This window comes from Meles meles, chromosome 18 (assembly GCF_922984935.1).
Source record: "Meles meles chromosome 18, mMelMel3.1 paternal haplotype, whole genome shotgun sequence".
NCBI classification, from domain to species: domain Eukaryota; kingdom Metazoa; phylum Chordata; class Mammalia; order Carnivora; family Mustelidae; genus Meles; species Meles meles.
The window spans coordinates 7,807,032-7,831,218 of NC_060083.1; the positions used below are offsets into that span (position 1 = coordinate 7,807,032).

Genomic DNA, 24,187 nt, shown 5'->3' on the forward strand with positions numbered 1-24,187 from the left:
TTATAAAAAAATTTAAAAAATTATTAAAAAAATAAAAACATCAAGGGAAGTAGCCCACCATTGCTCTCAACAGTCTTCCCCAGCCAGGCTCGGGTGACTCAAAGGCAAAGTGTCCACATCTCCCTTTACAAGGTGGGTGGCAAAGAAGGGTGACGGCTGGCTGCTGGCGCTCGGGCAAGAATAAACAGGTGTTCACAGATAAAGAACCAAGAAGAGCAGAAGGCTCAGGTGAGCCTAAACTCACTGGTGGGCCCGGAGTCTGTTTTACTGCTTGTTTTCATGGAATTGACAACTCAGCCTCATTGCTGCCATCGGACAAGCCCTCTTGGCGAATCACAGCTGGGTAGTCTGGGCCGAGAGGGACTTCTTTGAAGACCAGAATAAGCTCAATAGGCCTCCCTAGGGAGATGTGTCCTGTTTGCTCATGTCAACGTGGTTCACCCCTTAAATGCTGTGAGGTATACATACGTGTAAGAAGCAATGGGCGGGTCATGGAGAGACACGCATGGCTGAGAATTACCCTCTGCCCTCAAGAAGTCATACCCTGGCCTTCTAGAAACAGTTTAGTGTTATTCCCCAAGAGGGAGGTTGGGGGAGATTGGAAAACAGCCAAGGTTAAACGTTAGGGGACATGTCTGTCACTTGGTGGTTGACCAACAGTATCATTCACTTCTGTTAAGTCAGCTGGGCTGCATCGGAGAGACAGAATATCTAGGTGGGACATGAAGTCCTGGGGACTTTTTTTTAACTTCGCACAAGGCAGAAGAGAGACATCTTTTGCACAGTGAAAACACGGAAGAAAAGAAGGTATCCACCTGAAAACAGGAGAATTTGGAGGTCAGGCGAGATTGTAAATAAGGATGTCAGACGGGATCTATCTGCTTCTCCCTTTCGCTCTTTGATTATTTTATTCTATTCTATCTCTTTTTTCCCTTAAAGATTATTTATTTATTTGACAGAGATAAACAGTGAGAGAGGGCCCCTAGCAAGGGGAATGGGAGAGGGAGAAGCTGGCCAAGTAGGGAGTCTGATGCGAGACCCAATCCCAGAGCCTGGGGATCAAGAGCTGAGCCAAAGGCAGACACTTAATGACCGAGCCTCCCAGGTGTCCTATTTTCTCTTTTCAACTACGAAATATTTTAATATACATGAGCTGATGGAACAGAGGTCGATGGAACAGAAGTAAATGCTTTGTCATGGTCGCCGCAGAGCTCTCTTTGTAAAAAAGAAAAGAAATATGTTGTAAGGGGTGTAAGGAAAGCCTCGCATCCCCTCCCCATCTCTTCCTCCTCTCTCCCAGGTTGTAACCACCGTGCAGAAGCCACACCTACGCACGGTCACACGCATTTACTGTGCACACCAGTATCTACAAACTGCTGATGAGAGGGTCTTGTCTGACTTCATATTTTATTTTATCTTTTTTTCAAGATTTTATTTATTTATTTGACAGAGAGGTAGAGAGCACAAGCAGGAGGAGTGAGAGACAGAGGTAAAGGGAGAAGCAGGCTCCCCACTGATCAGGGAGCCCAATGTGGGGCTCGATCCCAGGACCCCAAGATCACGACCTGAGCCAAAGGCAGGTGCTTCACTGACTGGGCCACCCAGGTCCCCTGCAAAACCAAACTCTTAAATACAGAGATCGAACTGGTGGTCACCAGAGGGGGATGCCTAGGAGGATAGGCAAAATAGATAAAATAGAGGCACAAACTTCCAGTTATAAAATAAATAAGTCACAGAGATGAAAAGCACAGCATAGGGAATATAGTTATTTATATTGTAATACCATTATATGGTGACAGATGGTGACTACACTGATCAAGGTGAGCACCGAGTAATGTCTAGAATCATCAAATTAATATGTTGTACACCTGAAACTAATATAACATTACATGTTAATTACACTTAAATTAAAAAAAAAACTTTTTTAAAGATAAGTGGGCTCTCAACTTTTGTCTAACCTCATCCTACTCACCTACTCCTGTCCCATGCTCTGGCCTCTCTGCTGCTCCTTGAGAATCCCAACCATGTTCTGCCTCAGGGCCTTCGCACTTGCTGGTCCCTTTGCCTAGAACTTCTGTCACCCATATATCCTCATCCCTTCCTCAGGCATCCACTCGAGCATCATCTTTTCACCAACAATTTCTGATCATGCCCCATGAAGTGACAGTGACTTGTTTTCCATTTGCCTCCTCCCTCTCCCTGGGATAAACCCTGTGATGGGCCGCTCAGATTCCTCTCCACTGACGAAATTGTTACTCCAGCTGCCAGTGGTGTGGTCAGCAGATAGCCAGTGCTCAGCCCCCTCAGGAACCACCCCAGTTAGAGAGACCTGGACTTGAACCCAAGGAGGCAAAGAAGGCACGTGTCCATTGCATTAAAATTCAATGACACCTACCCGTGTTGATGGACCACCTTTGCTTTCTGTTAAAGGAAAATGGTAGGGCTGGTTTTTGGTGGAGTCTGCTTGATACCCTGGGATCAGCTGGAGGTGGGCGATCCCGCTCAAGATCGGCTCTGACACACGGTGGAGGAGGAAGACCTTCCATGTGCAGAACTTGGAGCAATACCTATTGTCTAGATCCTTTGGGGGGAAAGATGGCCTGAGTTACAGATCTGCACAGACATATTGGTAGTTGCTTAATAGGTTGGCCAGTGGGTTGGAGACTATGGAAAAAAATTGGAGGAGAAGGAAATTTGGAGAATGGATATATGGACTATCCTCTTGCAATAACACTGAGTATGAAGATATTTGGTCCTGTAAGCATGTCCCCCAAAGACTAGTCAGTGCACAGAGGCTGTTGTTAATCAGGAGAGCAATGCCCAATGCTGTTAGTGTTTGACTACCTCTCTTCCCAGTGGGTCCCATGCTTGTTCAAATACATCATGGCATCAGAGGCTGGAAAGAGAGCCATCGAGGTATTTCTTCCTGCTTTGGCTGTCCTGCTAGTCTCCATGACTATGGAACCTGCTGGACAGCCCCCACTCAAGTTCTAGTTCTTACTGGGCTGCCATACTGCTTTTTCTATCCCTTGTCTGACAAGGTGCTAACAGTTTCTCACTGTTGCTGGTCTCTGTGGTCCTTAGCAGCCCTAGTGTGTTTCCTTAACCCTTCCACAGCCCTGCAAGTGATCCTTCCATTAAAGTCTCTTGAACCACCCATGGAGATTTTGTTTCCGGCCTGGACACTAAGAGATTCCCAGGGCTTTGTTTCCCCCCCTTATAGGACTTACCACCTTCTGACATACTGCAGGATTACTTCCTTGTGGACACATGGTCCACTTCCCAACACTTGGTGGTTAAAACGCCCCATGAAGGCAGGTACAGTACAGTCTTTACTTCATTCAGAGCTGCATTCCTCACACTTAGAACTCTCCCGGGCTCATGACAGCTGAGCAATAAGGAACAGTTGAAAAGAAATGAAGGAATCAATGAATGACATTTATGGACAACTTGGATCATCTTCTGGAAACACTGAGGCAAAATCTGATGCCATGATTCTGTTTACTAGTCTTTGGGTGGAATGCTAGCCCATGATCACTGTTTACAGCAGCATAGAAACTGCACCTAGAACAGCTGTATGATCGGAGGGAAGAGGGAGATAGTCTGTTGGCGTACCTGGTCATGGATAACCATTGTCCTCTTCAAGTACTGAAATAGAAAGACTGCCGTTAACTATTACAGGAGACCCAGGTAGTTCCTCTTTTATAAAGGATCTTGTACCATGGGGTGGTTTGTCCTCGAACAAAGCACTTCTGAATTGTCCAACCACAGCAGCGACCATGCTTGGATGAGATAACCAAAGAACGTCCATGTTGACCAAGCCAACAATGGCAGGTAGACATTATACCATGATTAGGATTTTCAGCTTCCCAATGCATGCTGTTCTGCTAAGAGAAAAAAATGCTCATTGGAAGTTTCCCCATCCCAAATTTCAATGAATAGTTTCATTTAAAAATACCTCCATCTCAAGTGTCATTTTCAGCAGAATGAATTAAAAATGTGCGGTATCAGGGGGTCCTGGGGGCACAGTGGGTCAATTGTTCCACTCTTGCTTTTGGCTCAGGTCATGATCTCGGGGTCCTGGGATCTGAGCTCAGCTCGGAGTCTGCTTGAGAATCTCTCTCCCTTGTCCTCTACCCCTCTCACTTGCACACACACTCTCTCTCAAATAAATAAATCTTTTTTTTTAAAAAAATGTGACGTATGGCCACACAACAGAAAGGAGTGATTTCTGGTCTCACTCAACAATATGGATGCAAACATCATCACGGTCAGCAAAACAGTAGCAACTTTGTGACTCTATCTAAATTAAAAGCTTTAAAAATCACAGGCATTAAAAGTATAGAACAATCTATACTTTTAATGCCTGTGATTTTTAAAGCTTTTAATTTGATCCTAAAGGAGAACATAGGCAGTAACCTCTTCAATATCAGCCACAGCAACTTCTTTCAAGATATGTCTCCAAAGGCAAAGGAAACAAAAGCAAAAATGAGCTTTTGAGACTTCATCAAGATCAAAAGCTTCTGCACAGCAAAGGAAACAGTCAACAAAACAAAGAGGCAACCCATGGAATGGGAGAAGATATTCACAAATGACAGTACGGACAAAAGGTTGATATCGACAATCTATAAAGAACTTCTCAACCTCAACACACACAAAACAGATAATCATATCAAAAAAATGGGCAGAAGATATGAACAGACACTTCTCCAATGAAGACATACAAATGGCTATCAGACACATGAAAAAATGTTCATTATCAGTAGCGGAGATTCTAATTAAAACCATATTGAGATACCACCTTACACCAGTTAGAATGGCCAAAATTAGCAAGACAGGAAACAACATGTGTTCAAGAGGATGTGGAGAAAGGGGAACCCTCTTACAGTGTTGGTGGGAATGCAAGTTAGTGCAGCCACTTTGGAGAACAGTGTGGAGATTCCTCAAGAAATTAAAAATAGAGCTTCCCTATGACCCTGCAATTGCACTACTGGGCATTTACCCCAAAGATACAGATGTAGTGAAAAGAAGGGCCATCTGTACCCCAATGTTTATAGCAGCAATGGCCACGGTCGCCAAACTGTGGAAAGAACCAAGATGCCCTTCAACGGACGAATGGATAAGGAAGATGTGGTCCATATACACAATGGAGTATTATACCTCCATCAGAAAGAATGAATACCCAACTTTTGTAGCAACATGGATGGGACTGGAAGAGATTATGCTGAGTGAAATATGTCAAGCAGAGAGAGTCAAGTATCATATGGTCTCACTTATTTGTGGAGCATAACAAATAACACGGAGGCCATGGGGAGATGGAGAGGAGAAGGGAGTTGAGGGAAATTGGAAGGGGAGATGAACCATGAGAGACTATGGACTCTGAAAAACAACCTGAGGGTTTTGAAGGGGCGGGGGGTGGGAGGTTGGGGGAACCAGGTGGTGGGTATTAGTGAGGGCACGTGTTGCATGGAGCACTGGGTGTGGTGCAAAAACAATGAATTCTGTTACGCTGAAAAGAAATTTTAAAAAAATGCAATTGACATTAAAAAAATCACAGGTAAAACTGGTATATGGTTTGCAAAGCTAGAAAGTAAGTCTCTCGTCGGGGGCTGGAAAGGGACATGCTGGGAGCAGGGGGACAGGTCGACAATGCTCTGCTTCTTGATCTGGGGACCAGTTAGAGGGTATGTTCAGTTCATGAAGATCCATAAAGATCCACCCTTAGATCATATATGCCTGTGTGCACATTTCTATATGTCTCTTTTATACCAATAAAAAGTTGGGTTTTCTTTAATGTCTCTGGACGTCCTAATTTCTAAGGAAGAAATGTCATTTCCTCACTCCTACCCCCGGGGCACTGCTCCTCACCCCCCTTCCTGCTCAGCCCAACGCAAAGGAGGACCTTATGTGATTGGTCTTCCTGTTTCTGGCAGTGGGAACACTTGAAGAGGCTTTTAGTTTTTATGTGTCTTCTTTTCTAGTCCTATGGCATTTCCTTATGTAACTAAAAAAAAATTAGCATTTGAGATAAATTCTTAGTGTTCTTTTTTAAAAAATATTTTATGTGTAAATTATATCTCTGCCCAACGTGGGCCTCGAACCCACAACCCCAAGGTCAAGCATTGCATGATCCACCGACGGAGCCAGCTGGGTGCCCCAAATTCTTAGTGTTCTTAATCATTCAAGAGTACAAGAGTTATCCTCTTGGGAGCTGTGTCTGTGCTGGGTTAATACACGGTATCTTCGTCTGTCCTGCCAAGAACCCTGCAAGAGGAGATTGCTACGCCCAGGGAAGTGAAATAGTTTAAGGAGAAACACCCCCAAACTCTGCTCATGGCCTGCTTCCCAGAGATTCAGTCTTAGCAAGCTCCATTCTGCTTAACCATTTTTCTATGTTTTTGGTCCCCAGCCAGAAAGGGAAGGCCAGAGGGCTTGCAACCGCTCGGGTCTGAGCTACCTGGAAGCCTCCAGATAAAGCATTGTAGGAAAGGAGGGCGGGGATGTTTGCACTGATAATCCCAGGTCCTGATCCCTAAGGCCCAGCCCCGAACTGCAAAGGAAACCTCCAATCATCAGGCACGCCGGTGAGCTTTAAAATTCCTGGCAGGAGCTCTGAAATTGGACCCGGCCAGCATGTGTCCCTGAATATCAGAACAGACACTATATTTACCTTGAAAAGCCCTTCAGTGCACTGAGAGTTATAAATAGTCATTAGGGCCCAAGCGAGTGGCCTTAACACATGGATTTCCTTCCAAAAATGCAGACCCATTTTAATTAAATTTGTCACTAACCTCTGGGAGGGCAGGCCCCGGATTCCATTTGCTTTTGGACACACCGTGAGTAATTCCCTCTTCATTGAAGTTTCAGGGATTAGCACGCTCTCTGGGTGTTGAGCCCAGAGGCAGCCCTCTGGAAGCTCACACAGAGCCTCGCTCCCTGGAGAAGACACACGGGTGCACGGTGAACGCATGGTCGGACGCCTGCACGGTCATCCTCCCCCTGCACCAGGCGTCCTCATCAGAGTCTCTTTGCAAAGCCAAGTCCTTTCCTCTCCGTTTCCCCCAGATGGGAGTCACAGCCGTGCTCATGCTGCCCCTGCTGCTTCTGGGAATTAGTGGTCTTCTGTTCATCTACCAAGAGGTGTCCCGGCTGTGGTCAAAGTCAGCCGTGCAGAACAAAGTGGTGGTGATCACCGATGCCATCTCGGGACTGGGCAAAGGTAAGCCAGCTTTGCCCCCCACCCTGTGCCCACTCCCAACCTTAGGGTCGAGAGGTGGCAGGACGGCGTGCGACTGACCTGCTAGGCAGGAGTGAGATGGATGCTGTGTCCTTTCCCAGTGTCTGTCATTAGCCAGCAAGTGTCTTTTGGGGGGTAGGGGTGGGAGCGCTGCATGTCCCACGCGAGAGAAATGAGGGGATTGGGATTGGGAGAGCCGGGCTTGCAAACTCAGAGCGTCGGGGCCAAAACGGGTCTACAGATCTGATTTGGTTTTGCCTTCATGGGGTTGCAGAAATTTTGAAATGCAAAGTCCTTCGCTGGGGAGACGTACCAACTATGAGCCCAGACTCGGGCTCTGGGTTGAATTCTGGGTTCTATCGCTTACCAGCTGGTGACTGCCCTGGTCTGCTTTGGACTTCCCATCCAGGAAAGTGGGGATACTGGTCATCTCCACCTCATGGTGTTGTTGGGGAATGAATGAACGAAGGAATGAGTGGAGAGTTGGAAAGCATCTTGAACCCCTCAAGTGTACATAACGTAATAACGATAATGAACATATTGGGCTGAAATATGTACTCTTGCTTGCCATATACCCCACTCAGCCCTAGTGTACCACACTCAGCCTAATTAGCTCAACCATTTACCTCCTGTTCTTAAAGGCATGTATGTCTGTGACCCCTGAATGGTATGGTCTTGGGGGACCTTTCTGCTGCTGGTTTAGGTCTGTAAGATTCTGACTCTCTCTCCTAACAACGGGGGTGTTGCCCGTGCATGGTGATCTGGGGGTACCTTTTGCTCTTGTTTTTGTTATCTTCCGTCAAACATAGAACCCACATGGCCCAGTGTTCATTAAGTCGCTCAACAAGCCTCCACGGAGCCCAATACCGTGCCGTGTTTTAAGATGGGCATCGCCCCTTCCAAAGAGCCCCCACCCCGGGGGAGGCTGGTGCCTACTCCCATGGCGCTGCTGTTTGGGAATTCTCTAAGAACTTCCTTCCCTTGGGCCTCCCAAGGGATGCCAATCCATAGGTTTTGAAGACGAGCTCCATTTCAGCGGGTGGTGAACTCAGGCTCACCGAGGGACATGAGAAAATAAAGCACGAAGCAGATAAACTGGTTCCCTGTGGGGCGCATCATGGGTCCCAGAAGCAGTTCCCAAGGAGGACCTCTTGGATCCTCAGACCCAGTGCTCAAAAGCAAGAGCCTAGCAAAAACAAAGAAACAAACAAAAAGCTTATTTAATAAAGGCCTTTAAAAGCAACCATCTTAGGAGGGAAAGACACTTAAGTATGTGGTTGTATATATGATTTGTTGATTTCTGGCCAGAGTCCGTTATGATCAGAGAACACATTCTCTATGATTTCTTTGAAATTTGTGGAAGCGTGTTCTGGCTACAGCCCATCTCGGTGAACCATCTGCAGGTACCTGGAAAGGGTGAGCATCCTACTGTCTTTGAGTCGAATGTCCCACAAAGCGTCGATCAGATCCTGCTGGTTGAGAAGGCTGCTCTGTCCTGTACGCTCCCGGTTTCCTGGGTTACTAGCTAGTGCCGTTCTATCTACCGCTGAGAAGCGTGTAATTGTCTTGCTAGCCTCTTTAAGTTACGCTTGAAGTCTCCTTCGGTTATGATAATGCACTGTACAAATTGCGTACCCGGGAAACCCATCCCAGGGGCAACGCGGCATCCCACGTCGTGACTAACGTGTCCTATGGACCCACCCCAGGAAGGAATGCAAAGCAGAAAAAAAGCAAGTCCAAATATTTAGAAGCAATCTGAGAAGCTGGGCGTGTGTGTCCTTAAATAAACGCCTCGCCAGAGCACACAGCTGACCACAGCGGTTATAGGCAGACGCGGCTCCGTTCCTGAGGTCCGAGGCAAGAAAAAAAGTGAGGGCCACGGCGCCGACGACCCAGGCCAGGCCCGGCCCGCAGCACACCCTGCGCCATCCCCTGGAACCTGCCCGGACCCAGGGGGGGCGGGTAGGGCTGGAAAGTTGTAAGGAAGCAATGCCAAGCTGTTGCCCAGGGAAATCAGACCATGATCAGGACATCGGACCATCGCCCCAAACCCACCCAGCTCAGCCGCGTCGGGGATCGGGTCACTTTGTACCCACGGTGTCTGCACTTAGCCACCGCACTTGAAGTGTTTGTGAAACTGAGGGCTTGCCTCCCAATCATCGGCCTCTTACGATGGCCCCCTGGCCGTCCTTTCGCCTTGTCCTCCCCCTGAAATCAGGAGGGGGCCCCAGCGAGGCCAGGAAATGTGTGTCCTGGTATGTTTGCTGCATGAAAAGGACATCTTGGGGCCACCCTTCCCCACACAGGGTAAACTGAGCTGTGGTCATGAGCTGAGATGATCGAGAAGCAAACCCAGGGGCGCCTGAGTCCGCCAGGGTCTGCGTTGGCAGACCCTGTATTGGGGAGGGTCAAGGCTGAAGGCTCAGCCTTGCTGTCCCCCAGCAGCGGTCACACCACCGGGCTCCTGACTCCCGTGCCCCCACCCCCCATGGCTGCTACTCAGTTACGGCAGAAGGGAGGGAAGGCCGGCTTTCAGCCTCGGGATGAAGTCTCTTGTGGGGAATTCTGTTATAAAATCCAATATAATAAAAAAAGGTTTTTCAGGTAGGAAGAACAAGAAACACACTAGAACCCCGCCCGCTCGGGAATACTTGACCCTGTTTCCTTTGCTCCTTTCTGATGCTTGTAAGTGTAGCCTGCAGTGATGGGCACGGTGTTCTGGGCTCGCAGGAGTTGGGGGCGGGGGCGGGAGTGGGTAACTGAACAGCCCACCCCGCTCTCGGATTCACGCAGCAGAGAAAACCCTTCCTCTGCGTCTTGACTGTTTAAAAACAACCTGATAGTCTCATGACTTTTCAGATCGCTGCTTGATGATACAAAACCCTTTGGGCATGATGGGCCCCTGCACCCATACCATCCATCCATTGATTCAGAAACTGGGATGCCCAGTCCAACACGAGAGAAAATGTGCAGATTTTCAGTGAAGGGAACACCCCCTTCCTCCCACTCACCCGGGGCAAGTGGCCCGGCCAGCTCGATGCTCTTTCTCAGCCCTCTGGGGCCGAACGGGCGGGAAGAGAACAGAAGGTGAACAGGAAGAATCCTTATGTGACTGACCCTGTCATCGGGCTTCAGGCTCCGCGGCCCAGCACCTGTTTAAAACCGAGTCTGGCGCTTTCTCTGTGGCCACTTCTGTGGGTCCTGCCGAGGCCCTCCCTGGGAATATCCTCCGCCCTTTCTGCAAGGTGCGGACCCTCCAGCTGCTCAGCCCTCCCTCCGCCCTGGTCTCAGGGCGGGTGCTTCTCCAGGGCCCTCTGTTTTGATGAGACCTGTCCAGGGTTGATGGCAAGAAAAGGGAGTTTATTACTTGCCATGAGAAAGCAGATCACTGAGGGGAGCTCCCAAAGCACTGTCTCCCAGAGCAAAAAGCAGAGTGTGCATTCACTGACCCGCCCCGTGAATACACACACCCCGTAAGTGTCAACAGGTGCAGAGGAGGGGGTCTGAGCCGGGTCTGTGTGGGGTAACATCAGACCTGGCCACGTATCCCAAGGGACACTAATTGGGCACAAGCCCCGCCCAGGGGCGGAGATTTTAACAATATCACGAGCAAGGTCCCACACCCTCGATCTAGTCGCCTTGAAATCTGGACTCCTCCGGTTTCTGCCAGCTCCATGGTCCCCTCGGCCTCTTACAGGGACCTTGAGTTCCCACAGGTCAGCACCTGCCACAACAGGTTAAGCCTCTGTGGTTGGTTCTAATTAGCTACTGCCACTGCCCTGCTAATGGAACCTGGGGCAGAATTCAAAACGGCTCCCAAGCAGCTCGGTCAGGGCTTGGGTCTGGCCCACCGTGCTTGTGGGTGGGGTCTTTGGGGTGCAGACCGAGCCCTGCGGCAGCCGGATCCTTCCACTCCCCTGCTCTGCTCTGAGCACACCTGGTGGCCCCCCTCCTCGCATTAGATGTTGCAGGTGGACTCAGACCCCAGCCCCTGGCTCCCTGTTGCAGGGGACTTACAGCGTGCTGTTCAGATGTCCCAGTGGCTCCCTGGGATGAAGATAAAGGGCAAAAACTCACGTCACAGTCCTCTTCCCAAATCCTCCCTCAAAGTCCAAGTTCTCGCTCCTCTACCTTGCCCAATGTTGCATCCTATTTGGAGGGTAAGCCGTGCTGAACTCCGTAAACGGGGTTTTAGTGATTTCCTTTGAAAATGTGCCTCTTGGGGGACACCTGGGTGGGTGGCTCAGTGGGTTAAGCGTCTGTCTTCAGCTCAGGTCATGATCCCACAGTCCTGGGATGGAGGATGGCATCCAGCTCCCTGCTCAGTGGGGAGTCTGCTTCTCTCTCTCTGCCTGCCGCTCCCCCTGCTTGGGCACTCTCTCGCTGACAAATAAAATCAGAAAGAAAGAAAGAGAGAGAGAGAGAGGGAGGAAGGAAGGAAGGGAGGGAGGGAAAGAAAGGAAGAAAATGTGCCTCTTGAGTTGGCAACTAACTCCAGAATTTTGTATCTGTTTGATCTCGGTGCTCTGGTCAATCTTTCCATTTAAAATCCTGTTACAGGGCACCTGGGTGGCTCAGTGGTTAAGCCTCTGTCTTTGGCTCGGGTCATGATCTCGGGGTCCTGGGTTCGAGTCCCATATTGGGCTCTCTGCTCAGCGGAGAGCCTGTTTCCCCCTATCTTTCTGCCTGCCTCTCCGCCTATTTGTGATCTTTCTCTCTGTCAAATAAATAAATAAATTTTTAAAGAATAAAAAATAAAATCCTGTTACACAGGTTTACGTGCAATTAAACATCCAAGCACACACACACAGAGTCAAGTGCATGGCAGGGAAACAGTTTCTGCAACATCCGTTTTAAAGGCTTCAAAATATTCGACAAATACCATCATATATCAACAACCTCCGGTGATACTGGACATTAACAACCATTTCCAACTCTTTGCTGTTACAACAGTACCCAGATAAACAACATCGTAACTGTGTCCATGCAGACGCTCCTAATTATCTCCTTAGAACAAATGCGCGTAAATGAAATAACAGGGTTCAAGTCTATATTTAGTTTTAAGGATTCTGACCAATTTTTTGTCCAAAAGATTGTGGCAATTTACACTGCCACCAACAGGGAATGTGTGACTGTCCCCAATTTTGTTCTTGATTTTCTGATAGATGAAGAGTATTGTCCTGTTTCAAACTGCATGTCTTTATTCTGGGCACGGAAATGCTACTTTTTGTAAGTAACTAACTCTCTGTGCTTTTCTTATGACTTGCTCGCCTGTCCCGCTAGCTAATTTCTTCATTAGGGTCTTCATCCGGTTTTCTTACTGATTTATAACAGTTCTTTATAGATTCAATAAATTCTATCTTTTCTGACATATGTATTTTAAAGAGGCTCCGTCGGGGCACCTGGGTGGCTTGGTCAGTTAGCGTCCACCTCCTGGTTTCCACTCACGTCATGATCTCAGGGTCACGAGACTGAACCCTGCGTCAGGCTCTGTGCTCTCTCTCTAAAATAAATAAATAAAATCTTTAAAAAAATAAAAATAAATAGGTTTTCTCCATTTATCTTGGTCTTAATTTTCATTTCTGTTTTCTGCTGTCAGGAAGGTTTTTATTTTTTTTAAGGATGAAAAATTCTACGAATGATTTCCATTATGATTTCTTCCTTTGGGGCCAGGCTTACAAGATCTTTCCGCAAAGCAAGGTTATTTATTCATTTCTTCTTTCTTCTAGTTCTTGTATGGCTCGGTCTTAACGTTTAACTATTTAACACGTTTTAGTGTATCACATCCTCCCCAGTAGTTAGCCAGGTCATGTGGTTCAAATACCACTCTTATTTTGTTTTGGCTTTTTTTGCTTCATTTTATTTTATTTTTCAAATACCACCTTTTCAGTAGCGTGTTCTTTACCCACTGATGATTCATACTAACTTTACAATATACCACGTTCTTATGGATTCATGGCTCTATTTTTTTTAAAGAGTTTATTTATTTGAGAGACAGAGAGAGAGCTAGAGAACACCAGTCGGGGGGAGGAGAAGCAGGCTCCCCACAGCACAGGGAGGCCACCATGGGGCTTGATCCCCGGACGCTGGGATCATGACCTGAGCCGAAGGCAGATACCCGGCTGACTGAGCCACCCAGGTGCACCTCTTGACTTTTTTTTTTTTGAAGATTTTATTTATGTATTTGATATATATAGAGAGAGAGCACAAACATGGCAAGGAGGGGCAGAGGGAGAGGGAGAAGCAGCGTCCCTATTGAGCAGGGAGCCCAATGCGGGACTCGATCCCAGGATCCTGGGATCATGACCTGAGCTGAAGGCAGACGCTTAACCGACTGAGCCACCGAGGCACCCTCTTGGCTCTATTGTTAATCAACATTTCTATTCATACTTAAGCCACGAACAAGCTGCTTTAATTTCTGTAGCTTTATTGTGTATTTTATTTTATTATTTTTTTTAAAGATTTGTTTATTTGACAGATAGAGATTACAAGTAGGCAGAGAGGCAGGCAGAGAGAGAGAGAGAGGAGGAAGCAGGCTCCCAGCTAAGCAGAGAGCCTGATGCGGGGCTCGATCCCAGGATCCTGGGATCATGACCTGAGCTGAAGGCAGAGGCTTTAACCCGCTGAGCCATCCAGGCGCCCCTATTGTGTATTTTAATAACTGATAGAATTGGTCCATTCCTATTGCTGTCCATCAAACTGTTCTTTGCTTTTCTTGTGCCTTTATTATTCCAAATAAGGCTTGCGATGTGTCCAAGTAAAGTTTAGGATCTTGTCATCCCTTTCCAAGACATGTTGGAATCGTAATTTACTGCATCAAATTCACTTGGAGGTGGATTGATGTCTTCATTGAATTCCTCCATCCAGAATGGTCATGGACATCCTCCTTCTCCAAAAAGCACCAACATTCAGAGAAATCGTCCCTTCCCTGTGATCCCAGCAACTCAAGGCAACATTGTTAACACTGTTATTTCTGATTCAGGTTTCCCTCCCTCAGCAGAGCGGCTCACATCCCCCCTCCTCCCTGCTCTCAGTCTCACACAGTACACCTGTTTCTAGACCTCACTGGGACCTTCCATCCATCCTCCACCCGGCTCCTATCTGGCTGAGACCACATGGTCCAATCCCACAGCAGCTCTCGTCCAATACCACAATCCCCCACTCATGATGCCACTGATAACCTGGCCCGGCCCCCTCCTCTCCACCTGCATACAGCCGTGAGATCGCTTTGAGCCATTGCGTCCAGGATACCCAGCCTCCGGCGGGCACCCAGGGCTCCCCAGCTAGCCCCGGGCATCCTGGCTCCATCAGGCCCACTGCTGGTTGGTATAAAATGAGGCAGTCATAGGTCCTGAACACCTGGTAGGTGTTGGTGGTGCCCTTCCCAGGTCCCTGTATGAGGCCAGTTTCTCTATTCCCGGGGGGCTGTGAGTATTGGCTGCAGGGCTCACAGCCTTGACCACTGCTGGTGGACATTTCTGCCCCTGGGAGTTACACATCCTCTGCCCCCCAGCCCCGGAGGGAGACACCACACAGTCCCTAGACCCAAGCATGTAAAAAAGGCTGGTCCTTTTGCTTCCAAGTGGGACATCTCTGCTGTGGGGTTTACACTCCAGAGCCTTCCTCGGACCCAGCCGAGGCTAGACTTCACCTGAGACCTTACTCCCTTGTGGATTTTCTCTGAAGAACGTTCCCTCAATAAATCCTGACAGCCTGAGTCCCTGTCTTTGATTCGGCTTCTGAACACCACCTCCCCCGCCCCCCCAAGACATTGCCTCGTGTGGTTCCCATGGGAATTAAATGAGCTAATATATGTAACTCTCTTTCTTGAGTCTGTAGAACAGGTAAACACTCAAAATACATTAGCTTTTGTTGTTCTTAAATATTCTTGCTAATGTTCTTAAATATTATTGCTACACAAGAACACTGTGTGTCTATTTTTTTTAAAGTAGTCTCCGCCCAGCATGGGGGCTGGAACTCACATCCCTGAGATCAAGAGCCAGGTGCCCCCCCAAATACTTTGTGTCTACCCAGCCCTTGCCCAACTGGGAAAGACCCATATTGGGTGAGTCAGGAATTCCTTCAGAATAAAAGTAACTAGACACAAGGCAGGTTTACTTTTTAAATAAAAAGAATCCTTACTGGCGTATCTAGCCACAGAGAAAATGTGCGGGAAACTGGGGGCATTAGGTCTGAAAAAAACCACGATGGCTCTTTCCAGTATCTTTAGATTAAGATATAAGGAGGACTTTGATCCCAGAGGGCTAGGTGGACAGGAAGGAAGAATCCTTCTGCCTAGCTTAGGGAAAAATATCTTAACAATGAGAACCATCCCAGGATGGAAGGGCCGGCTGTCTCTGCTCTGAGCTCCCTTCATGGGAGGTAGCCATGTGGAGGCTGGAAATGACAAAAAAACATTTCCAGTCCTGGGGTGGGAGGGTGAGTGAAATGACCTAGGACTCCTGGCCATAGGATGTTGGAATTCTCTGAAATCTTGAATTCCTACAATAGGGGCTCATCGTCCGTGGCTCCATCCACACAGTGCGCCCTGCCCTCTTTCCTTCTTCCTCCACAGAGTGTGCTCGGGTGTTCCACACTGGTGGGGCAAGGCTGGTGCTGTGTGGCAAGAACTGGGAGAGGCTAGAGATCCTGTATGACGCCCTCATCAGCGTGGCTGACCCCAGCAAGGTAAGGCCTTCGGGCAGTCTGCTCGGGGAGCTCCTGGGCACCCGTAACCTTCATTGACTGTCGCATTAGCAGCTCATGGACCAGGTGGATGAGATCTGGTGATTGCTTTGGGGGAGTGGAAGGCCGTGCTCTCCCTCATCTCGACCCAGGCATGTCTGCCAGGCACAAGGATTGGCTCATCTGGACCATTCTCCAGACCAAGAATTTGCTCTCTGGCAACTCACTCTCCCCTATTGTATTTAAGTCAGAATCAAAAAGGATCCAGAAGCTTTAGGAAGGCACAAGGATGGGCATGATTACAAATGCTTATGGCTGATTTTTAAATCAGGCCGGCTCAGTCGGTGGAGCATGCGATTCTTGATCTCGGGCTCGTGAGTTCGAGTCCCACGTTGGGTAAAGAGATTACATAAAAATAAAATCTTTAAAATAAAATAATGCCTCAAAGGATATTTCCTTCCAAGAAGTCGGGGAAGCAAAGTCATTTTCCACGAAGCCACTGGGAGGTGAGCGCTTTCTGGGAGGCTGAAGGTTTCAAAGCATTTTGGGAGCACTGTTGAGAGAATTGCCTTCAGAGCCGTCTTCATGGTTTGGTTTGGTTCAATTTGGCCCTGATGTTGAATTGCTTTCTGGAAACAGCAAAATAATTCACAGCAAAGTCCGGTATTTGAGGGGAGGGAACAAACGGGACAACACAGAATTCAAGTTCTCTTTTGAGGCATGTTCTCTTGTCTTGAGTTAAAAGGAGGTTCTGAGGTCAACTGTGTGGGAAATGCAAAGTAAAGTCAAGCTTGTCTGGTGCATCCTTTACTGCAGGACTTTTCAGAGCCTTTGGTAGGCAAATGTGCATTGCGTATCCCCAAGACCAATTTGTGTTTCCCAAACCAATTTGACCCGGGAACCCCCTCGTCGGGACTAATGTTTGTCCAACGCTAGGATTACATTTATCCCATGGTAGCATCTGTTTTCCAACCCGTTCCCTGCTCTGGACCATGAAGAGTCTCAATGGCAATTGAGTGTCTAGGGCCGAACACGACGCCTGACACGTGGATGGTGCTCCAAAAGTATTGTGTGGAGTATACCATTTTGGTCAAAAACAAAATGCGGCTGCAGAGTGTGGAGATGGAGTCTCCTGGGGCTCCTAAGCCAATCTGGAAACCCATTTGCAGAAAGGAGCTCATATATATTGTAATGGCGTCTCCACTGGCATCCGTGCTCAGTCTTCTCTGTAAAGGGTGATTCATTTGGATTTATCAGTTCTGGTCCCTTTGGCCAACAGTTTAGACTTCTTGCTGAATTTTTGCATGTTTGGATTGCTGGTGGTGTAGCAATGGTACCCACGAATGGATTCTCCATCAGCTTCCTTCTTCCCAGAGCCGTTTCTTCTCTTTCCTTTCATTTTTATTTTGTCGTCGTTCCATAAGCTCTGAATTTCCAAAGGGGTGGCTCTCAGCTCCAGGGCCCCAGGGTTTGCCAGAGGGAGTTCTTCCCACACGTGCCTTGACTCTCTTGTTGGCTCAGCAGACATTCACCCCAAAGCTGGTCCTCTTGGACCTCTCGGACATCAGCTGTGTCCAGGACGTGGCCAAAGAGGTCCTAGACTGCTACGGCTGCGTGGACATCCTCATCAACAATGCCAGCATGAAGATCAAGGGGCCTGCCCACAAGATTTCTCTGGAGCTCGACAAGAAGATCATGGACGCCAATTACTTTGGGCCCATCACACTGACCAAAGGTCTCGTGAGTTTGACCTTCCCACCGATTTCTGGGCCACCGGCTGCTAGAGAGGGCTCTGTTACATAGACAGTCCTCCAATTCTGGATGGAGTCTCCTCTCCCTCTCCGAAAAATCCCTACTTATTCGGTGAAAGCTTTCAACATTCTGGCTATAAATGTTGCTAAAAGAAAAGGGGTTTTGGAAATATCTTACTAGTATATCTCAACTTCCCTCTCTGGGAAATCCCTCTCCCCACCCAAGACCTGCCCTTTATCCCCCCTTCTCACTCATGGCCATGTCTCCTCCTCCAATCCCATCCCACACCTTTGGACCGTTGTCTTCACGCTTGCTATATATTTTGATACATCGACCTTACCCTTGATCTGTTCCTACCTGTGTCATTTGGTCAAGGGTAGAGAGTCTGGCCTCAGAAATAAAGAAGGGAATGGTTTATCCCCAAACTACAAGAGACGCAGCGTCGTGTCAGCCCCTTTGCAGAAACAGGGAGGGCAGAATCCCTTTCAAGGGTAAAACGTCCACTCTCCTGGGGTGCTGTCTCACTGCCAAGTTCAAATGCAGCTCCAGGACGCAGGGGTTGGGACTGGACTTGACATGGAATAGAACCAAGAGTTGAATCACCCCCCACAAAGGTTGTCAAGGCAGGACCCCAACAGGGAGGCTATATGCATGGAGAATTTCTGAGTTTAGAACGTGGGATTGAGAAAGTGTGATCTTAGAGCTAGCTGATAGATCTTAGAGCTGATAGATCTTAGATAGATCTATCTAAGATAGATCGATCTTAGAGCATGATAATGGGGTTTGGGGCACCAGCACAGAGGAAGGGAGAGTTATCTCAAGCAGAAAGATGACTTTCCAGAGCTTCTGAAATGAGGCCCCAGAGATAAGGGTTTCTTCCAGTCCGGTCCCTCTGAGGGTTCTGGGCCAGGCCTCTGAGGGTTCAGGGTTTCCTGGCACGGAAGTGAAGGACGCAGGGAGTGGAGGGGGGTCAGGGGCAGCCAGGCCTGGCTCATCTTCCTGGTTGGGCCTCTAAATTGCAAAGAGACCTGAGTCCAGTCACTAGCTCTGGGCCTCAGCTTGCCCATCTGCAACACACCAGGGCTCAAAGTCAGTGCCATTCTGAAAGCCATCTTTTGGTGTTTTGGGTTTTTTTTGTTTTTGTTTTTTTGTTTTGTTTTGGGTTTTTTTGTTTGTTTGTTTGTTTGTTTTTGTTTTTGTTTTTTTTTGCCATCTCCCCATCCCACCTGCACTGTGATTTATCTCTGTCTCTAAATTTCTGCATTTTCACATGAGTTCATTTGCAGGGGAATCTTTAGAATATCACCATAAATTAAGAGCCCCCTTCCCTCTCAATAAATAGAGGAACTCTGAAAACAGAACCAAGTAGCAGGTTCTCCCAAGGTGCAGGGCTCTCTGTTAAAAGATTTAGAGAGGTGTTCAAGACACAGGGACACAGTAGGATTGCGTGGGATCGAAATGAGATGATCTGTCACCTTTCTCCCCACTGAGATCTGCATGTGAGCCGGTCACTGAAAACCACCCAGAAATGAGCGGCCGAGCCCAGCCCACTCTTAGGAAACACGGGATCAGTGGAATCAGTGATGTCCAGGGTCCTGCCATCATCAAATCGCCAGGGAGGTAGAGGGACCCTGTGCGAGGAAGGGAGCCTGGAGGAGAGGTCTGCCTGCCTCGGTCTCCCATGTGTAACCGTGACTCTGTCCTGTGCTTTCCAGCCCTGCTTCCCGACATGATCTCCCGGAGGACAGGCCAGATTGTGTTAGTGAATAACATCCAAGGGAAGCTTGGAATCCCATTCCGCACAGCTTGTAAGTTGCTACGACAGAAGTGTCTCGTCTTAGGCTATATGTCTTATAAGGGATGTCCTGTCTAGCACTAGGCATGCGGCTCTAAGGGAGGGGGCGTCCGGAGGTGAAACGGTCTATTGGTTTTTCTTTCATCCCTTCTGTTCCCGTTTCTGAGCACCCATGACTTGGAGGTGACCAGGGAGGTGACCTCTCCCCCAGAGGCTCACATCCCCCTAGGGGGTTAGGGCCAGCCCTGGCTGAACACCGTCCATGCTTCCTGGCCTGGGCTCACAGCCCCTATGCAAACGCCCGTTCTCCGTAAAGATGTCTTTGAAGGACAGGAAGGGTTACAATCTAGAAAGAGGAGACGGGCACCCATCACACAATGGCAGAGGGATGGAAGCTTCGGGAGAAGGAGAAAGGGGAGAATGAGAGATGCAGATTTGCAGGAAGGGTGCAGAGAAGCCCCAGAGTCCTTTAGAAAAGTCCGGAGAGGAGAGAGATTTCTCCATAGATGATCCTGGGACCCCGCTGGGGAGCTACCCTCCTCCCATGAGGCAGTCTGTGGGAGAGCAGGGTGCCTACCTTTTATATTTCTTCTCTTATTTTTAGAGAGAGAGGAAGAGTGCATGAGTGTGAGTGGGGTTGGGGGAGGGGCAGAGGCAGAGAGAGAGAATCCCAAACAGATTCCCCACTGAGTGCAGAGCCCAGGGTGGGCTTGATCCCGGGACCCCAAGACCATGACCTGAGGGGAAACCAGGAATCAGATGATTAACCAACTGACCCACCAGGTGCACACCCCCCCCCCCACAACTTCTTTTTAATTACCCATTAAGTATTGTCATCGAGTGGTTTGTAAGAAATACATACTTGGTCTTTGTCCCATTTCTGGCCCAGAGTTCTTAAAACCCTTGAATCTCCTAAGTGGTAAGAGTGATCAGAGTGTCTTTTGTCATGTCAGTGAGGCGAGTTTTGATGTCACCTAAGGAGGGGGGCTGCTTGCCTGAGGGGCCACCGTGTAGTTAGGAGATGGGACTGGAAGGGGCTGGAGATTGAGTTCTGTCACCCAAGGCTTGATTTAGCCCATCGTTAACCCATCGTACCTATAATGGAGCTGCTGTAAAATCCCAAGGGGGGGGCTTCGGGGGCTTCCAGGTTGAACACAGGGAGATTCGGGGGAGAGGGAGGTGCCTGGAGAGGATCTGGGAGCTCTGAGCCCCTTCCCCCACACCTCAGCCCCCCCATCCCGCATCTCTTCCATCTGGCTGTTCCTGAGTTCTGTCCTTCTGTAAGAAACTGAACATCCACTGAGTAAAACCTTTCCCCAAGTTCTCTGCACCACCCCGGCAGATGAACTGATCTCAAGGAAGGGGTCTTGGAACCTGCGATCACCCAGCGGCTCAGTAGGAAGCAGAGAAGACAAGGGGGACTTGTGACTGGCCTGAACTAAGCGGGGACAGGGGCCGTCCTGGGATTGGGCCCTTAGCCCGAGGGCTCTGACTTCATCTGCAGGTAGACCGCGCAGACTGAAGTGGCCGGACACCCGGCTGGTATCAGCGAGTCAGTATGGTGGGCAGAAACCCAGGCATTGCTGTGAGATGCGGAATTGCTCAGTATTTCATTATTTAAATACGAGGACATTTCAGTAAAAATCAGGCTTTCCAGCTTCCTGAGCAACAAAAGGCCTGGCAGCGCCTTCCCTTCTCTCCCCCAGGGCTGCCCCTGTTGCCTTCTGTATACGTTTTTACCGGGGCCCTGCTGCAAATCGAGTGTCCCCTCTTCCAAGGGTCTCCCCAAGGGCGGTCCCACCTTACCAGATCCTCACCGCAGCTCTGAGAAGCTGTCTTGTCCCTGTCCTTGTCTTCTGGGAGAGGCCCTGGGGCCCCACACTCCTGCGTTCTTAATCCCGCATGGTTAGGGGCTGACAGCTGGCGAGGGCTGTCTGGGAAGCACGCGCCCCACTCCCCACTAGGACGGCCTTGGAGAGGGCTGGGTCTGCCGGCAGGGGTCCGTGTGATGGCAGAGACCACGGGGCCCCCACTCCCAGCCTCATTCAACCTCCAGCTGACACCCCTGAAATGGGAAGCTGAGACTCATCAGACCCCAGAAGTGGCTCTAAGCTCCCAAGGCTTTAAGAAGTATCCCCTCTGCTCTAGTGACATTGTTTACCCAACCCCCAGCCTCGTCCATTTGCAGTGGATTCAGTGAGTGGCTCAGGCAGATGGGACCTTGGAAGAAAAGGGCTGGGAAGCGGGAGGGGAGACCTGCTCTGGGCTCTCCAGGGCCACCCGCTGGTACCAGCCTTACTGGAGGGAATCACTTGATACCAACCTTAGCGGGAGGGAATTGGGGAGTCATACCTGGGCCAGGCGTCCCGAATACATTTCCTCTTTCCATCTTCACCACCACGTGCCAATGGGGATATTGTCCCCATTTTATAGGTAAGAAAACTGAGCCTCAGACAGGGAAAGCACTTTTCCCAAGGTCTCCTAGGGGACAGGTATCTACGTGGGATCCGATCCCAGCTCTGCCTCTGTGCATCACTCCCCGAGGGTTCTCTGTCCTCAGCTGTGCGGTGAGGGGCAGGGCTGGGTGACATGTGGGTCCTTGTCAGCTGAGATGTGAGAACGTGCCTGCGGGCCTCTGTGGCCCACACTCCTGCTGGGGAGCAGGGCCGGCGTCCCCCGTGCCCCCCGCACCCACCCTGGCTGGTTTCTCTTCCAGACGCTGCCTCTAAGCACGCCGCGCTAGGCTTCTTCGACTGTCTCCGAGCCGAAGTGGAGGAATACAATGTTGTCGTCAGCACCGTGAGCCCTACTTTCATCCGGTCCTACCGCATTGATCCGGGCCAGGGAAACTGGGAAGCCTCCATCTGGAAATGTGAGCTTTCCGAGGGAATCTGGAGGTACAGGGGCCTGGGAGGGGGCAGCCTGGTGTCACTGGGCCTGGGGGTGTGTTCCTGAAGTGTGAGACCGGGCTAACAGAGGGGAGGGGCCCCCCAAATTTCAGTCCCAAGGCACGAACCAGGTAGACAGAATCCTAACCCACGACCAGCGGACCAAGGCCCAGGCTAGGCTCTGTCACTCACAGGCCAGGCTCTCTGACCTTGGCCATGGGCCTGCGTCTCCAGAGGCCTCAGTTTCCCATGCAGAACAGCCAGATTTGGTCTTCAGGACCTTCCTACCTTCCCCACCCCCTCTTCGTCCCTTCCCTGGGAGGCCGCACAGAGTCGAGGCTGAAAGTCTGGCACGGGGCTGCCTGCCCTTGGAGCTTGCCTCTGTTGGACACTCAGTGTTCGTGATGTCCGTGCCTCAGTTTCCCCTTTAGAAAGTGAGGAATGATGGTAGTACCGGCCGTGCCCAGGCGTTGGGAAGACTGAAGGTTCCGGCTCAGAGAGGCTTTATGAGAAGCAACCAGCACATAGAAAGTGCTCTGTAAATGCACTCTAACTACTGCTCTTCTAGAATGTTCTGAACAGGGAGCTGCTTCACCCTACCCAAGGCTCTGTCTACACTAGGGAAGCAAGAGGACCCAAGATGTGGGCAGGTGGTCCCAGCCCACGACGCCAGACCCAGCCCTGACCCCATCCCTCTCTTTGCGTGCCCAGTGGTTGTAACCCCCGCCCCTCCTGGGGGCTGTTCAGTCTTTTTCAGGAAGCTGACCTACGGGGTGCACCCTGCGGACGCCGCAGAGGAGGTGATGCGTACGGTGAGACGGAAGAAACAGGAGGTCTTCATGGCCAACCCCATCCCCAAGGCCGCCGTGTACCTCCGCACCTTCTTCCCAGAGTTATTTTTCGCTGTGGTGGCCTGTGGGGTGAAGGAGAAACTCGGTGTCCCAGAGGAGGGCTAACTGCTGGGGGCCAGACGGGTCACCTCATTGGGAATAAAGGCTTTCCCGGCAAGGTGTTGGTCCTCTGTCCTCTCCACACGGGGGCGCAACACGAACCGCATCCCTAACCTACACCTGCCTTCCAGACATGTTCTCCACTCCTGTGAACATGACCTGGACGCCAGCCCAGTCTCTGCAGGGTCTCTGGGTCTCTCCCACTCGGCATTTCCAGGGCACACTTCCAGAAGCTTCCCTAGTCTGTAGGGTGACACTGAGCAGAAGAAAATCAGGAACCATAATGGGTCTGACCTCTGTAGAGACAGGCATGCAGTCATGCAGACACGCATGCATGGGCACATATGCACGTTAGCACACACACATGCACACACAGACACACACACGCATGCATGCACACACACATGCACACACACGCATGCATGCACACACAGACACACACATGCACACACACGCACACACACATGCACACACACATGGGGGCCAATAGCCGCTCAGGAACTTAGAAAACCACCTCCAGCTTATGTAAGACTGACTTGCCCGTGTCCGCCTCCAACAAGAGAAGCAGGACTTGAAAACCCCCCAGGGCTGCACTGCCAAACAGAACTGTCTGGAACGGTGGAGATATTCTACTCTCTGCATTGTCCAAGGTGGCAGCCACGAGCCACAGGTGGCCGCTGACCACTGGAAATGGGGTCTGTGCACCAGCGAGGCGGAATTCGGAGTTTTATCGCCCCGGCACGAAGGTGAATTAAAACAGCCACATGTGATTGGAGGCTCCCAGGTCCGTGGTACAATCAGGATCCGCCTCTTCCCTGGAATTAATGGGTCAGAGGAGGGAAAACGTTTCTCAGCTGATGCTAAGGTGGCCCGGTTGGTG

General features: G+C 49.8%; 1 protein-coding gene across 2 annotated transcripts; it reads left to right on the top strand.

Moving 5' to 3' along the window:
* Nucleotides 1-7,065: 7,065 nt before the first annotated feature.
* On the top strand, nt 7,066-23,313 carry DHRS7C (dehydrogenase/reductase 7C). 2 transcript variants are annotated; one of them, XM_045986645.1, is made up of 6 exons: nt 7,066-7,219; nt 15,813-15,925; nt 17,444-17,657; nt 19,390-19,482; nt 22,186-22,341; nt 23,105-23,313. In XM_045986645.1, exons 1-6 carry the CDS (start codon nt 7,066-7,068, stop codon nt 23,311-23,313), a joined length of 939 nt encoding a protein of 312 aa, XP_045842601.1. The 2 variants fall into 2 exon arrangements, with proteins under 2 accessions (XP_045842601.1, XP_045842602.1); XM_045986646.1 differs by having other exon boundaries at nt 17,447-17,657.
* Nucleotides 23,314-24,187: the final 874 nt, after the last annotated feature.

Excerpts from the sequence above, each read along its gene's own strand:
- DHRS7C (XM_045986645.1), top strand. The coding sequence starts at position 7,066 with ATGGGAGTCACAGCCGTGCTCATGCTGCCCCTGCTGCTTCTGGGAATT. Across the intron at positions 7,220-15,812 it reads CATCTCGGGACTGGGCAAAG|AGTGTGCTCGGGTGTTCCAC; the intron begins GTAAGCCAGCTT and ends CTTCCTCCACAG. Across the intron at positions 15,926-17,443 it reads GCGTGGCTGACCCCAGCAAG|CAGACATTCACCCCAAAGCT; the intron begins GTAAGGCCTTCG and ends TTGTTGGCTCAG.